The sequence below is a fragment of the Gorilla gorilla genome, chromosome 23, assembly GCF_029281585.2.
Source record: "Gorilla gorilla gorilla isolate KB3781 chromosome 23, NHGRI_mGorGor1-v2.1_pri, whole genome shotgun sequence".
Classification (NCBI taxonomy): Eukaryota; Metazoa; Chordata; class Mammalia; order Primates; family Hominidae; genus Gorilla; species Gorilla gorilla.
The window spans coordinates 39,625,984-39,639,031 of NC_086018.1; the positions used below are offsets into that span (position 1 = coordinate 39,625,984).

Below are 13,048 nucleotides of genomic sequence, written 5' to 3' on the forward strand. Positions count from 1 at the left end.
TGGGCGGTATTGAGGACGAGGGGGTCCGTTAGTCAGCACAGAATCCTGGAGCGGGAATCCCTCACTGTCTAAATGGCGTCGGGGGCGGGACCTCCGGGAGCTGGCTTCCGCGGGCCGCCGCGGGCCCTGAAACGTGAGGGATAGCTGAGATGAGGCAGCTACTGGGATGGCCCCCATGCGCATTTACATGCAGTCCGAGTGCCGAGCTTTCGAGGCAGCAGGATTTACCGTCCACATTACTCGCTACTAACCAAGCTTTTAGAACAGATCTCACAAGAACCTAGAGGTCGGTATTTTTTCGATTTAAATTTGCCTGTTACTGACGTTAACGTCTTTCGCCTAGTGAGCAGTAGCCAACATGTCAGGGTGGGAGTCATATTACAAAACCGAGGGCGATGAAGAAGCAGAGGAAGAACAAGAAGAGAACCTTGAAGCAAGTGGTAAGTGACTTCAGCATGTAGTGCCATTCGGTGTGTGGAAGAAAGACCTTCCCTGCCTATCTCTGCTGGATGGACTTTGCTGTTTGATGGCCTGCCCTTCTCCTCCCAGATAATTCTGAAATTCTTTTCTTCCTTTGAACTTTGCAGAGCTACCCTAGGCTCTTATATTTAGATCTTACCCTAGTGTGCCCTAAGTTTTTTTTGGACACTGGTAGTTTGACATCTTTTGGGCCCTGATAAATGGCCATGACCATAGGTATTTTTTGTCATCTTAAGTGGTTCAGGTGAGACCCTTCTCATCCAGGAAAGTAGTGTTACCATTCCAGGACCTCAATGTAAAAATGCCCCCACCCTACAATAACTACACCAACCAAAGAATAAACGCAAGCAACACAGTTACAGGAAAGTGATTGATTCCCTCACTATAGCCTCCACGTTTGGGAGTGTATGTGCAGGCAACACAGTAACACATAAAACAAAGGAAGAGAAATAGGGGTACATGTAATCTTCATACTGGTTAATTTAACTCCTGAGCAGAAAAATTTTGAATATTTTTATTAAAAATGAGAAACGGCCAGGCGCGGTGTCTCAAGCCTGTAATCCCAGCACTTTGGGAGGCCGAGGCGGGCGGATCACGATGTCAGGAGATCAAGACCATCCTGGTTAACACGGTGAAACCCCGTCTGTACTAAAAAAAAAATACAAAAAATTAGCCGGGTGTGGTGGCGGTCGCCAGTAGTCCCAGCTGCTCGGGAGGCTGAGGCAGGAGAATGGTGCGAACCTGGGAGGTGGAGCTTGCAGTGAGCCGAGATGGCGCCACTGCATTCCAGCCTGGGTGACAGAGTGAGACACTCTCAGAAAAAAAAAAAAAAGTGAGAAACATAGGAAATATAAAAAAGAAAAAAATTTGCTATAATCTTCCACTCTAACACAACCACTACCAGCATTTTGACATTCTTGTATTTTTCTTTCAAGTATCTTTCAATATTTATTTCCTAATTAAATATATATATTTTTTAATAGAGACAGGCTGGAGTGCAGTGGTGAGATCATCGTAGCTCACTGTAACCTCAAACTCCCGGGCTCAAGTGATCCTCCTGCTTCAGCTACCTCAGTAGCTGGGACTACAAGTGCCGCCAACTCCCAATAATTTTTTAATTTTTTGTAGAGACAGGATCTATGTTGATCAGGCTGGTCTCAAACTCTTGGCCTCAAGTGATACCCCGCAGCCTTGGCCTCCCAAAGTTCTAGGTTTATAGTCATGAGCCTCCATGCCCAGACTGTATCTGATTTCTTTTTCTTTTTTTTTGGAGACAGTCTTGCTCTGTCGCCCAGGCTGGAGTGCAGTGGCGCGATCTTGGCTCACTGCAAGCTCCACCTCCCGGGTTCATGCCATTCTCCTGCCTCAGCCTCCCAAGTAGCTGGGACCATAGGCGCCCACCACCACGCCCGGCCAGTTTTTTGTATTTTTAGTAGAGACGGGGTTTCACTGTGTTAGCCAGGATGGTCTCGATCTCCTGACCTTGTGATCCGCCCTACTCAGCATCCCAAAGTGCTGGGATTACAAGTGTGAGCCACTGCACCTGGCCTATCTGATTTCTTGTATTGTAACGATAGTCCATATACATTTATTTATTTATTGAGACAGAGTCTTGCTCTGTCGCCCAGGCTGGAGTGCACTGACTCAATCTCGGCTCACTGCAACCTCCGCCACCCCGGTTCAGGCTATTCTCCCATCTCAGCCTCCCAAGCAGCTGGGACGACAGGCGTGTGCGCCACCACACCCGGCTAATTTTTGTATTTTTAGTAGAGGCAGTGTTTCACCATGTTGGCCAGGCTGGTCTTGAACTCCTGGCCTTAGGTGATTCACCCACCTCGGCCTCCCAAAGTGCTGGAATTACAGGTGTGAGCCACTGTGCCTGGCCTGTAGCTTATTTTAAATATACCATAATTTGGCCGGGTGTGGTGGCTCACACTTGTAATCTCAATAAATATACCGTAATTTGTCTGGGTGTGGTGGCTCACGCCTGTAATCCCAACACTTTGGGAGGCTGAGGCGGGCAGATCACTTGAGGTCAGGAGTTCGAGACCACCCTGGCCAACATGGCAAAACCCCGTCTCTACTAAAAAATACAAAAATTAGCTGAGTCTGTGGTGGCATGCACCTGTAGTCTCAGCTGCTTGGGAGGCTGAGGCATGAGAATTGCTTGAACCAGGGAGGCAGAGGCTACAGTGAGCCGAGATTGCAACACTGCACTCCAGTCTGGGCAACAGAGTGAAACTCTATCTCAAAAAAAATAAAATAGGGGCCGGGCGCGGTGGCTCACCTCTATAATCCCAGTACTTTGGGAGGCCGAGGCGGGTGGATCACAAGGTCGGGAGATAGAGACCATCCTGACTAACATGGTGAAACCCCGTCTCTACTAAAAAAATAAAAAAAATTAGCCAGGCGTGGTGGCGGGCGCCTGTAGTCCCAGCTACTCTGGAGGCTGAGGCAGGAGAATGGCGTGAACCCGGGTGGCAGAGCTTGCAGTGAGCCGAGATTGCGTCACTGCACTCCAGCCTGGGCGACAGAGTGAGACTCTGTCTCAAAAAAAAAATAATAAAATAAAAAATAAGGCCGGGCACGGTGGCTCACACCTGTAATCCCAGCACTTTGGGAGGCCGAGGTGGGTGGATCACGAGGTCAGGAGATTGAGACCATCCTGGCAAACACGGTGAAACCCTGTGTTTACTAAAAATACAAAAAAATAGCCAGGCGTGGTGGCAGGCGCCTGTAGTCCCAGCTACTCGGGAGGCTGAGGCAGGAGAATGGCGTGAACCCGGGAGGCGGAGCTTGTAGTGAGCCGAGATTGCGCCACTGCTCTCCAGCCTGGGCGACAGAGCGAGACTCTGTCTCAAAAATAAAATAAAAATAAAATAGGTCAGGCACGGTGGCTCATGCCTGTAATCCCAGCATTTTGGGAGGCCAAGGCGGGCGGATCACCTGAGGTCAGGAGTTCAAGACCAGCCTGGCCAACATGGTGAAATCCTGTCTCTACTAAAAATACAAAATTAGCCGGGCGTGGTGGCGCATGCCTGTAATCCCGCTACTCAGGAGGCTGAGGCGGGAGAATCGCTTGAACACGGGAGGTGGAGGTTGCGGTGAGCCAAGATAGCGTCATTGCATGTTTAAGGTTCTTGACACACATTGCCATTTTGTTCTCCAGGAGGCAGCTAATTAAACTTATTAAGAAGCAGCAGGCCATGCACAGTGGCTCACGGCTGTAATCTCAGCACTTTGGGAGTGGGAGGCTGAAGCGGGCTATCACCTGAGGTCGGGAGTTTGAGACCAGCCTGACCAACATGATGAAACCCCATGTCTACTAAATACAGAAAATTTGCTGGGCATAGTGGCACATGCCTGTAATCCCAGCTACTTGGAGATGACCAGACATTATATACCTTTTTAGGAAAAAACATGTTACTTATGATAAAGTCATGCTGAAGAAAGAAAACCTGAATCGGATTAAGCCTCTCTAGGTCCTTAGTAGGAAGGACAGAGGACTCTGTTAATCTACACCAAAAGAGGTCAATCAGCAGGCCAGGCAAGGTGGCTCATGCCTGTAATCCCAATACTTTGGGAGGCCATGGCAGAGGATCGCTCAAGCCCAGAAGTTCAAGGCTGCAGTGAGCTATGATTGCGCCACTGCATTCCAGCCTGTGTGAGAGAACAAGACTGTTTCTAAAATAATTAATTCAATAATTTTATTTTTTTATTTGAGATGGAGTCTCTGTCGCCAGGCTGGAGTGCAGTGACTAATCTCGGCTCACTGCAATCTCTGCCTCCCAGGTTCAAGCGATTCTCCTGCCTCAGCCTCCCTAGTAGCTGGAATTATAGGCATGCGCCACCACACACAGCTGATTTTTGTATTTTTAGTAGAGATGGGGTTTCACCATGTTTTCCAGGATGGTCTCAATCTCTTGACCTTGTGATCCACATGTCTCGGCCTCTGAAGGTGCTGGGATTACAGGCGTGAGCCATAGTGCTTAGCCATTTATTTATTTTTATTTTTTTTGAGACGGGTTCTCGCTCTGTCACGCAGGCTGGAGTGCAGTGGCGCGATCTTGGCTCACTGCAGCCTCTGTGTCCCAGATTCAAGCGATTCTCCCACCTCAGCCTCCGTAGTAGCTGGGATTACAGGCATGCGCCACTACACACAGCTAATTTTTGTATTTTTAGTAGAGATGGGGTTTCACCATGTTGTCCAGGATGGTCTCAATCTCTTGTCCTCGTGATCCACATGCCTCGGCCTCCCAAAGTGCTGGGATTACAGGCGTGAGGCACTGTGCCCAGCCAAAATAATTTTTTATTTTTTATTTTTTCTTTATTTTTTTGAGACAGAGTCTTGCTCTGTGGCCCAGGCTGGAGAGTAGTGGTGTGATCTCTGCTCCTTGCAACCTCTGCCTCCCAGGTTCAAGTGATTCTCCTGCCTCAGCCTCCTGATTAGCTGGGATTACAGGTGGGCACCACCACACCTGGCTAATGTTTGTATTTTTTTTTTTTTTTGAGACCGAGTCTCACTCTGTCACCTAGGCTGGAGTGCAGTGGCGTGATCTCGGCTCACTGGAAGCTCCCCCTCCCAGGTTCACGCCATTCCCCTGCCTCAGCCTCCCGAGTAGCTGGGACTGCAGGTGTCCACCACCACGCCCAGCTAATTTTTTTTTGTATTTTTAGCAGAGACAGGGTTTCACTGTATTAGCTAGGATGGTCTCGACCTCCTGACCTCGTGATCCGCCCGCCTTGGCCTCCCAAAGTGCTGGGATTACAGGTGTGAGCCACTGCGCCCAGCCTAATGTTTGTATTTTCAGTAGAGACGGGGTTTAACCATGTTGGCTAGGCTGGTCTCGAACTCCTGATCTCAAGTGATCCTCCCGCCTTGGTCTCCCAAAGTGTTGGGATTACAGGCATGAGCCACTGTGCCCCGCCTAATTAATTTTTTTAAAAAGGCAATCAGCAAAATTCAGAATGTGGAAAAGTGTATAACACAAAGCATCTTGGCTCTTCAGAAGATAAATTACAAGGGAAAAAAGAGAGGGTATCTGTAGATGAAGAGGCTTTAGAAAATTAAGTCAAAGCTAATGTTTAGAAATATAGGTTTGGGTGATAAAATTATAAAGAAACGTAAGGGGTGGGTGTGTGGTAGATCATGCCTATAATCCCAGCTCTTAGGCCAGGGCAGGGTGGGGTGCGGTGGCTCACGTCTATAATCCCAGCACTTTGGGAGGCTGAGGTGGGTGGATCACCTGAGGCCGGGAGTTCAAGACCAACCTGGCCAACATGGTAAAACTGCGTCTCTACTAAAAATACAAAATTAGCTGGGCGTGGTGGCGGGCATCTGTAATCCCAGCTAGTTGGGAGGCTGAGGCAGGAGAATCTCTTGAACCTGGGAGACGGAGGTCGTAGTAAGCCGAGATTGTGCCACTGTACTCCACCCTGGCAACAGAGCAAGACTCCGTCTCAAAAAAAAAAAAAAAAAAAAAAAAAATAGCGGCCTGGCGGGGAGGATTGCCTGAGCTCAGAAGTTTTAGATCAGCCTGGGCAATGTAGCACAATACCATCTCTACAGTAAATTTAAAAAATTAGCTGGTCATGGTGGCACACACCTGTAGTCCCAGTTGCTCGGGAGGCTGAGTCAGGATGATGGCTTGAGCCCAGGAGTTCGAGGTTGCAGTGAGCTATCATCGCGTCCCTGCACTCCAGCCTGGGTGATGGGAGTGTGACCCTATCTCAAAAAAAAAAAAAAAAAAAAAAGTGAGGATATTGACTTTTTTGGGGAGGTGGGTGTTGTAATTGGGAGGGAATATAAGAGGGATTTCTGGGGTGTCTGGCAAGACTCAATTTCCTGACATAGGTGGAGATTTTATGGTTGTTCACCTTATAATAATTTATTAGGTTACACTTTCCTTTATGGCCTTTATTTATCTTATATGGTAAACAAATATGAAAACAAGGACAAACATTTTCTTCCATTTTTTTCCCCATAGGAGACTATAAATATTCAGGAAGAGATAGTTTGATTTTTTTGGTTGATGCCTCCAAGGCTATGTTTGAATCTCAGAGTGAAGATGAGTTGACACCTTTTGACATGAGCATCCAGGTAAGACTACCTTTTAATTTAAGACAAATTTAAAAACAGTATTGGCTGGGCATGGTGGCGGCTCATGCCTGTAATCTCAGGACATTGGGAGGCCGAGACGGGCAGATCACTTGAGCCTAGGAGTTTGAGACCAACCTGGTAACATGGAGAAACCCCGTCTCTACAAAAAATACACAAATCATCCAGGTGTGGTGGTGCAAACCTGTAGTCCTAGCTAGTCAGGAGGCCGAGGCGAGAGGCTTGCTTGAGCCCAGGAGGTCAAACAGAAAAAAGAAGTAGGCTCCTCCTCTTGCAGAGATGGAAGTATAAAGGAAGAAGGGAAGTTCCCACAGTTATAGTGTGGAAAAGAGTGAGTGATACTTGGGAGTTGACTACTGCCTGTGGTTGGGGAAGATGGCTACAATAAAAAGGCAACTTCAGTTTTAAAACAGGCACAGGACTTGAAAAGGCATTTCTCCAGCTGGGCGTGGTGGCTCATGTCTATAATCCCGGCATTTTGGGAGGCCGAGGCAGGCGGATCATGAGGTCAGGAGACCAGCTTGGCCAACATGGTGAAACCCTGTCTCTACTAACAATGCAAAAATAATTAGCCAGGTGTGGTGGTGCGCTTCTGTAGTCCCAGGTACTTGGGAGGCTGAGTCAGGAGAATCTCCTAAACCCAGGAGGCGGAGGTTACAGTGAGCCAAGATTGTGCCACTGCACTCCAGCTTGGGCAACAGAGTGAGACTCTGTCTCAAAAAAAAAAAAAAAAGACAATTCTCCAAAGATATGCAGATGTCCAACAAGCACAGGAAAAGATACTCAGCATGTTTAGTCATTAGAGAAAGGCAAATGAAAACCATAATGAGCTACCACTCACACCCACTATATAAACAAACTAAAATTTAAAAAACACCAGCAGAAAATAAGAAGTGTTGGCAAGGCTGTGGAGAAATTGGCGTGATTGACTGTACCTGACCTGTTTTTGTTTCTTTAAATTGAGGTTGTGTTTCATGTAACATAAAATTAACTATTTGAAAGTATACAATTCAGTGACACTTAACACATTCACAATGTTATGCAGCCACCACCTCTATCTTATTCCAAAACATTTTGAATGGCTAAACAGTGGCGTATAGATATACATTCCATGAAAAGGAATGAATAATTGATACATACTACAAAGTAGATGAATCTTGAAAGCATTATGCTAAGTGAAAGAAGCCAGATACAAAAAGTCAAATATTGTATGATTTCATTCACATGAAATATCCAGAATAGGTAAGTTCTTAATGCAGAGGGGTGGTTGGTTACCTGAGGCACAGGGAAGAGAGGAACGGGGAGCAACTGCTCAATGGGTATGGGGTTTGCTTTTGGGGTGATGAAAATTTTTTGGAACTAGAGTTGGTAGTTGCACAACATTGTGAATGTTTGTGTGTGTATTTATTTATTTATTTATTTTTATTATTATTTTTGAGACGGAGTCTCGCTCTGTCACCCAGGCTGTAGTGCAGTGGCGTGATCTTGGCTCACTGCAAGCTCCGCCTCCTGGGTTCATGCCATTCTCCTACCTTAGCCTCCAGAGTAGCTGGGATTACAGGCACCTGCCACCATGCGTGGCTAATTTTTTGTGTTTTTAGTAGAGACGGGGTTTCACCGTGTTAGCCAGGATGGTCTTAATCTCTTGAAGTGATCCGCCTGCCTCGGCCTCCCAAAGTGCTGGGATTACAGGTGTGAGCCACTGCGCCCAGCCTTGTGTGTGCATTTATGCTTTTTTTTTTTTTTTTTTGAGATGGGGTCTCGCTCTGTCGCCAGGCTGGAGTGCAGTGGCGCGATCTTGGCTCACTACAACCTCTGACTCCCTGGTTCAAGCGATTCTCCTGCCTCAGCCTCCCGAGTAGGTGAGATTACAGGCACGTGTCACCATGCCCAGCTAATTTTTGTATTTTTAGTAGAGATGGGGTTTCACCATATTGGCCAGGATGGTCTTGGACCCCTGACCTCGTGATCTGCTCGCCTCGGCCTTCCAAAGTGCTGGGATTGCAGGCGTGAGCCATGGCACCCGGCCTTGCTTTTTTTTTTTTAGATGGTGTCTCACTATTGCTCAGGCTGGTTTGGAACTCCTGGGCTCAAGCAATCCACCCACCTCAGCCTCCTGAGTGGCTGGGGTTAAGGCATGTGCCACTATGCCTGGCACATTGTGAATGTATTAAATACTTCTTAATTGTTCACTTAGAAAATCTAAATTTCAGCTTAATTAAAAAGATTACTGTTTCTTTTGTGTACTTCGTAGAGAAGAATTTTCACAGATTTATTATATATCTCATGTCTCATAATTTTAGAATTTGGAACTGAACAGAAACTTTTCATGTTCTAATTTGTGTACAAATAGTTCTTGGTAGGCAGGGTGTGGTGGCTCACGCCTGTAATCCCAGCACTTTGGGAGGCTGAGGTGAGTGAATCACTTGAGGTCAGGAGTTCGAGACCAGCCTGGCCAACATGGTGAAATTCTGTCTCTATTCAAAATACAAAAATTAGCCAGGCATGGTAGTGCAGGCCTGTAGTCGCAGCTATTCAGGAGGCTGAGGCAGGAGAATTGCTTGAACTGGGGAGGTGGACGTTGCAGTGAGCCAGGATCACGCCACTGCACTCCAGCCTGGGTGACAGAGAGAGACTCCATCTCAAGAAAAAAAGAAATAGTTCTTGTAGTTGGCATACCAGAATATCTTGCACCAAAAAAAAAGAATAAGCTGGGTGTGGTGGTGTGCACTTGTAGTCCCAGCTACTCAGGAGGCCGGGGTGAGAGGATTGCTTTAGCCCAGGAGTTTGAGGCTGCACTGAGCTGTGATTGTGCCAGTGAACTCTAGCCTGGGCAACAGAGTAAGACCCTGTCTCTTGAAAAAAAAAAAAAAAAGAAAAGGCTGGGCGCGGTGGCTCATGCCTGTAATCCCAGCACTTTGGGAGGCCGAGGTGGGCGGATCACGAGGTCAAGATATCAAAACCATCCTGGCCAAAATGGTGAAACCTCGTCTCTACTAAAAATACAAAAATTAGCTGGGTGTGGTGGCGCGCGCCTGTAGTCCCAGCTACTCCAGAGGCTGAGGCAGGAGAATCGCTTGCACCTGGGAGGCAGAGGTTGCAGTGAGCCGAGATGGCACTATTGCAGTCCAGCCTGGGCAATAGAGCCAGACTCCGTCTCAAAAAAAAAGTGTATGTAAAATAAAATAATAGAACTATGAATAAAAATAATCGTTAATTTAAAGTGGTTCTCAAACAGAATTACTTGCAGGACATTAAAACACAGACTACAGAACCTTGCCCCAGAGCCAGAATTTCTGATTCTCTACGTCTAGAATGGGGACCAAGAATTTGCATTTCTAGTAAATTGTCAGGTGATGCTGATGTTACTGATTTGGAGACCATTACTTTGAAGAGCAGTGCTTTAACCTTTTTTAGACCGTGGACCTATTTTTTTTTTTTTTTTTTGAGACGGAGTCTCGCTTTGCTGCCCTGGCTCTTGGCTCACTGCAAGCTCTGCCTCCTGGGTTCACACCATTCTCCTGCCTCAGCCTCCTGAGTAGCTGGGACTACAGGCACCCACCACCACACCTGGCTAATTTTTTGTTCTTGTTTTTTAGTAGAGATGGGGTTTCACCATGTTAGCCAGGATGGTCTCCATCTCCTGACCTCGTGATCTGCCCACCTCGGCCTCCCAAAGTGCTGGGATTATAGGCGTGAGCCACTGCACCTGGCCAACCGTGGACCTCTTTGAGGATATGATGACAGCTACATACCTTCCCCTCAAAAAAGATAGTACTCACAATTCTACCTGTAATTTCAGAGAGTTAATGGAACCCTTGATGCCTAAAGACCTCAGAAGAAAATGTAGTGTTAGGTAGCAAGGAAATGAGACATTCATAGATGAGCACAATTTGATAACCGATAATAAGTATTCAGTAGTTGATAAGCAATAGAAAACATTTTCTAAAATTCTGTTTTAGTTTTTGTTTTTAATTTTTAGAACCTAAAAGGAGCCCTTACCAGATTCTTTTAAAAGTTTGTAGACTCCTCAGAGTAGATTAAAATATTTATGGAAATGACTACTTGCCATGTGGATTGTTGTCAGTGGCTAGCTATAGTACATGTTCTGCATTTAAGGAGAGAATAGCTGTGGACGAAGGCCAGCTAGAGCTCAGGCAGGACATGGAGGGGATCACCATGGTTGGTTTATTCCTCAGCTTTGCAGGTTCCAAAACTTAATTTTTTTTTTTTTTTTTTTTGAGACAGGGTCTCGCTCTGTCACCTAGGCTGGAGTGCAGTGGCATGATCTCTGCCCACTGCAGCCTTGACCTCCTGTGCTCAGGTGATCCTCCTGCCTCAGGACCCCTGAGTAGCTGAGTAGTGGGGACTACAAGCATGTGCATGCCCAGCTAATTTTTTTGTTTTTTGTAGAGACATTGTTTTGCCATGTTGCCCAGGCTAGTTTCAAACTTCTGTAGCAATCCTCCTGTGTTGGCCTCCCAAAGTGCTGGGATTATAGGCATGAGCCACTGTACCTAGCCCCAAGACTTAATTTTGTTAGTGCTCCAGAATTAGGTAGGCCCCTAGAACTGATGAACTCTTTTTTTTTTTTTTTTTGAGATGGAGTCTCGCTCTGTTGCCCAGGCTGGAGTGCAGTGGCGCAATCTCAGCCCACTGCAACCTCCACCTCTTGGGTTCAAGCGATTCTCCTGCCTCAACCTCCTGAGTAGCTAGGATTACAGGCACGTGCTACCACATCCAACTAATATTTGTATTTTTAGTAGAGTTGGGGTTTCACCATGTTGGTCAGAATGGTCTCGAACTCCTGACCTCGTCATCTGCTTGCCTTGGCCTCCCAAAGTGCTGGGATTACAGGCATGAGCCACCGCGCTCGGGTGAACTGATGAGCTCTTACAAGACCTGATTTACCAGATGCTGACATTAGTTTATACAGAGGGGTAGACCTTTCCTGTTACTGGAATACTGATGTCTTTAACTGGGTAGTTAAACAGTTTTATTTCAAGGATGCGCTTACTGGTAGTTATTGACTTATTTTCAGGTCACATGTACTTAAGCATTGTAATTATTTTATATAGTCATCCCTTGTTATTGAGGGAATTGGTTGCAGGACTCCCCTTGGATTCCAAAATCCGAGGATGCCCAAGTCCCTTAAATAAAATGGCATAGTATTTGCATATAACCTACACACATCCTCCCCTATACTTTAAGTCGTCTATAGGTTAGTCATAGTACCTAATACAATGCCTATGCATCACTTCATTCACATGGCTTCAATGTAGTACTTGGCACATGGCAAATTCAGGTTTTGCTTTTTGAAACTGGAATTTCTTTGTTTTTCCTGAATATTTGAGATTTGAGGTTGGTTGAATACATAGATGCAGAACCAGCAGATATGGAGGGCCAACTGTGTATATAAACTCTGTTTCCTGATACCAGGGTACTTGAAAGATCACATGACCTGTCCAAATTCAGCCAGTTAAGTAAGTGACATCAGTAGGACTCAACTCCAGGTTTTCTGATTCCAATGCTTTGCTTCGCCCCAACTCCCATAGCACAATTTCCTCCTTCTGATACTTCTTTTTCTTTTTTCTTGAGATAAGGTCTCACTCTGTTGCCCAGGCTGGACTGTAGTGGTGCAGTCTCTGCTCACTGCAGCCTTCACCTCCTGGGGTCAAGCGATCTTTCACCTCTGCTTCCCAAGTAACTAGGACCCTGTGCTGCCATGCCCAGCTAATTTTTTTGTTTTTTTTTGTTTTGTAGAGATGGAGTCTCACTATGTTGCCCAGGCTGGTCTCGAACTCCTAGGGTCAAGTGATTCTCCCACCTCAGCCTCCCAAAGTGCTGGGATTGCTACAGATGTGAGCCACTGTGCCTGGCCTGAATATACATATTGTTAATTCTCTTATTTCTATGGCAGGGACTGCTTATACTTCTAATGTATACTTACTGCATTCTGGTTTTTGTTAAAATTTGATATTTATGCCCATTACTTTCACTGATTCATTACCCCTGAAGGTAGGGATCATGCCTTATTTTAGTGCCATATACAAATTCAGTGAACATATTTTGAGCAACTAATAGGTACTGAGCACTTATGGAGCTTCCATTTAGTGGTAAGTAAATATTAATTGAATTTTTATTTTTTTTCAGTGTATCCAAAGTGTGTACATCAGTAAGATCATAAGCAGTGATCGAGATCTCTTGGCTGTGGTGTTCTATGGTACCGAGAAAGACAAAAATTCAGTGAATTTTAAAAATATTTACGTCTTACAGGAGCTGGATAATCCGGGTCAGTAGTATTTTAAGATCAGCTTTTCCCCTATATATGAGAATATCAGTACTCTGATCAAAGAGGACGGTGGAGAAGGAAGCAAGTTACATCTTGTCTAGGAGTATGCTTTCCTCCATAAGGGGACCTTGCTCGATGTGGACTTTGTTAAATGGGTT

General features: G+C 46.0%; 1 protein-coding gene across 4 annotated transcripts in view; it reads left to right on the forward strand.

Moving 5' to 3' along the window:
- Positions 1-13,048, forward strand: part of XRCC6 (X-ray repair cross complementing 6) — a 41,039-nt gene that overhangs the window by 558 nt on the left and 27,433 nt on the right. For all 4 annotated transcript variants that reach the window (XM_004063539.3, XM_063705013.1, XM_019018123.4 and 1 more), the window contains exons 2-4: positions 344-440; positions 6,468-6,580; positions 12,752-12,890. In XM_004063539.3, the coding sequence (XP_004063587.1) occupies positions 359-440; positions 6,468-6,580; positions 12,752-12,890 (334 nt within the window). In that variant the 5' untranslated portion in view covers positions 344-358. The remainder of the gene's footprint in view (positions 1-343; positions 441-6,467; positions 6,581-12,751; positions 12,891-13,048) is intronic.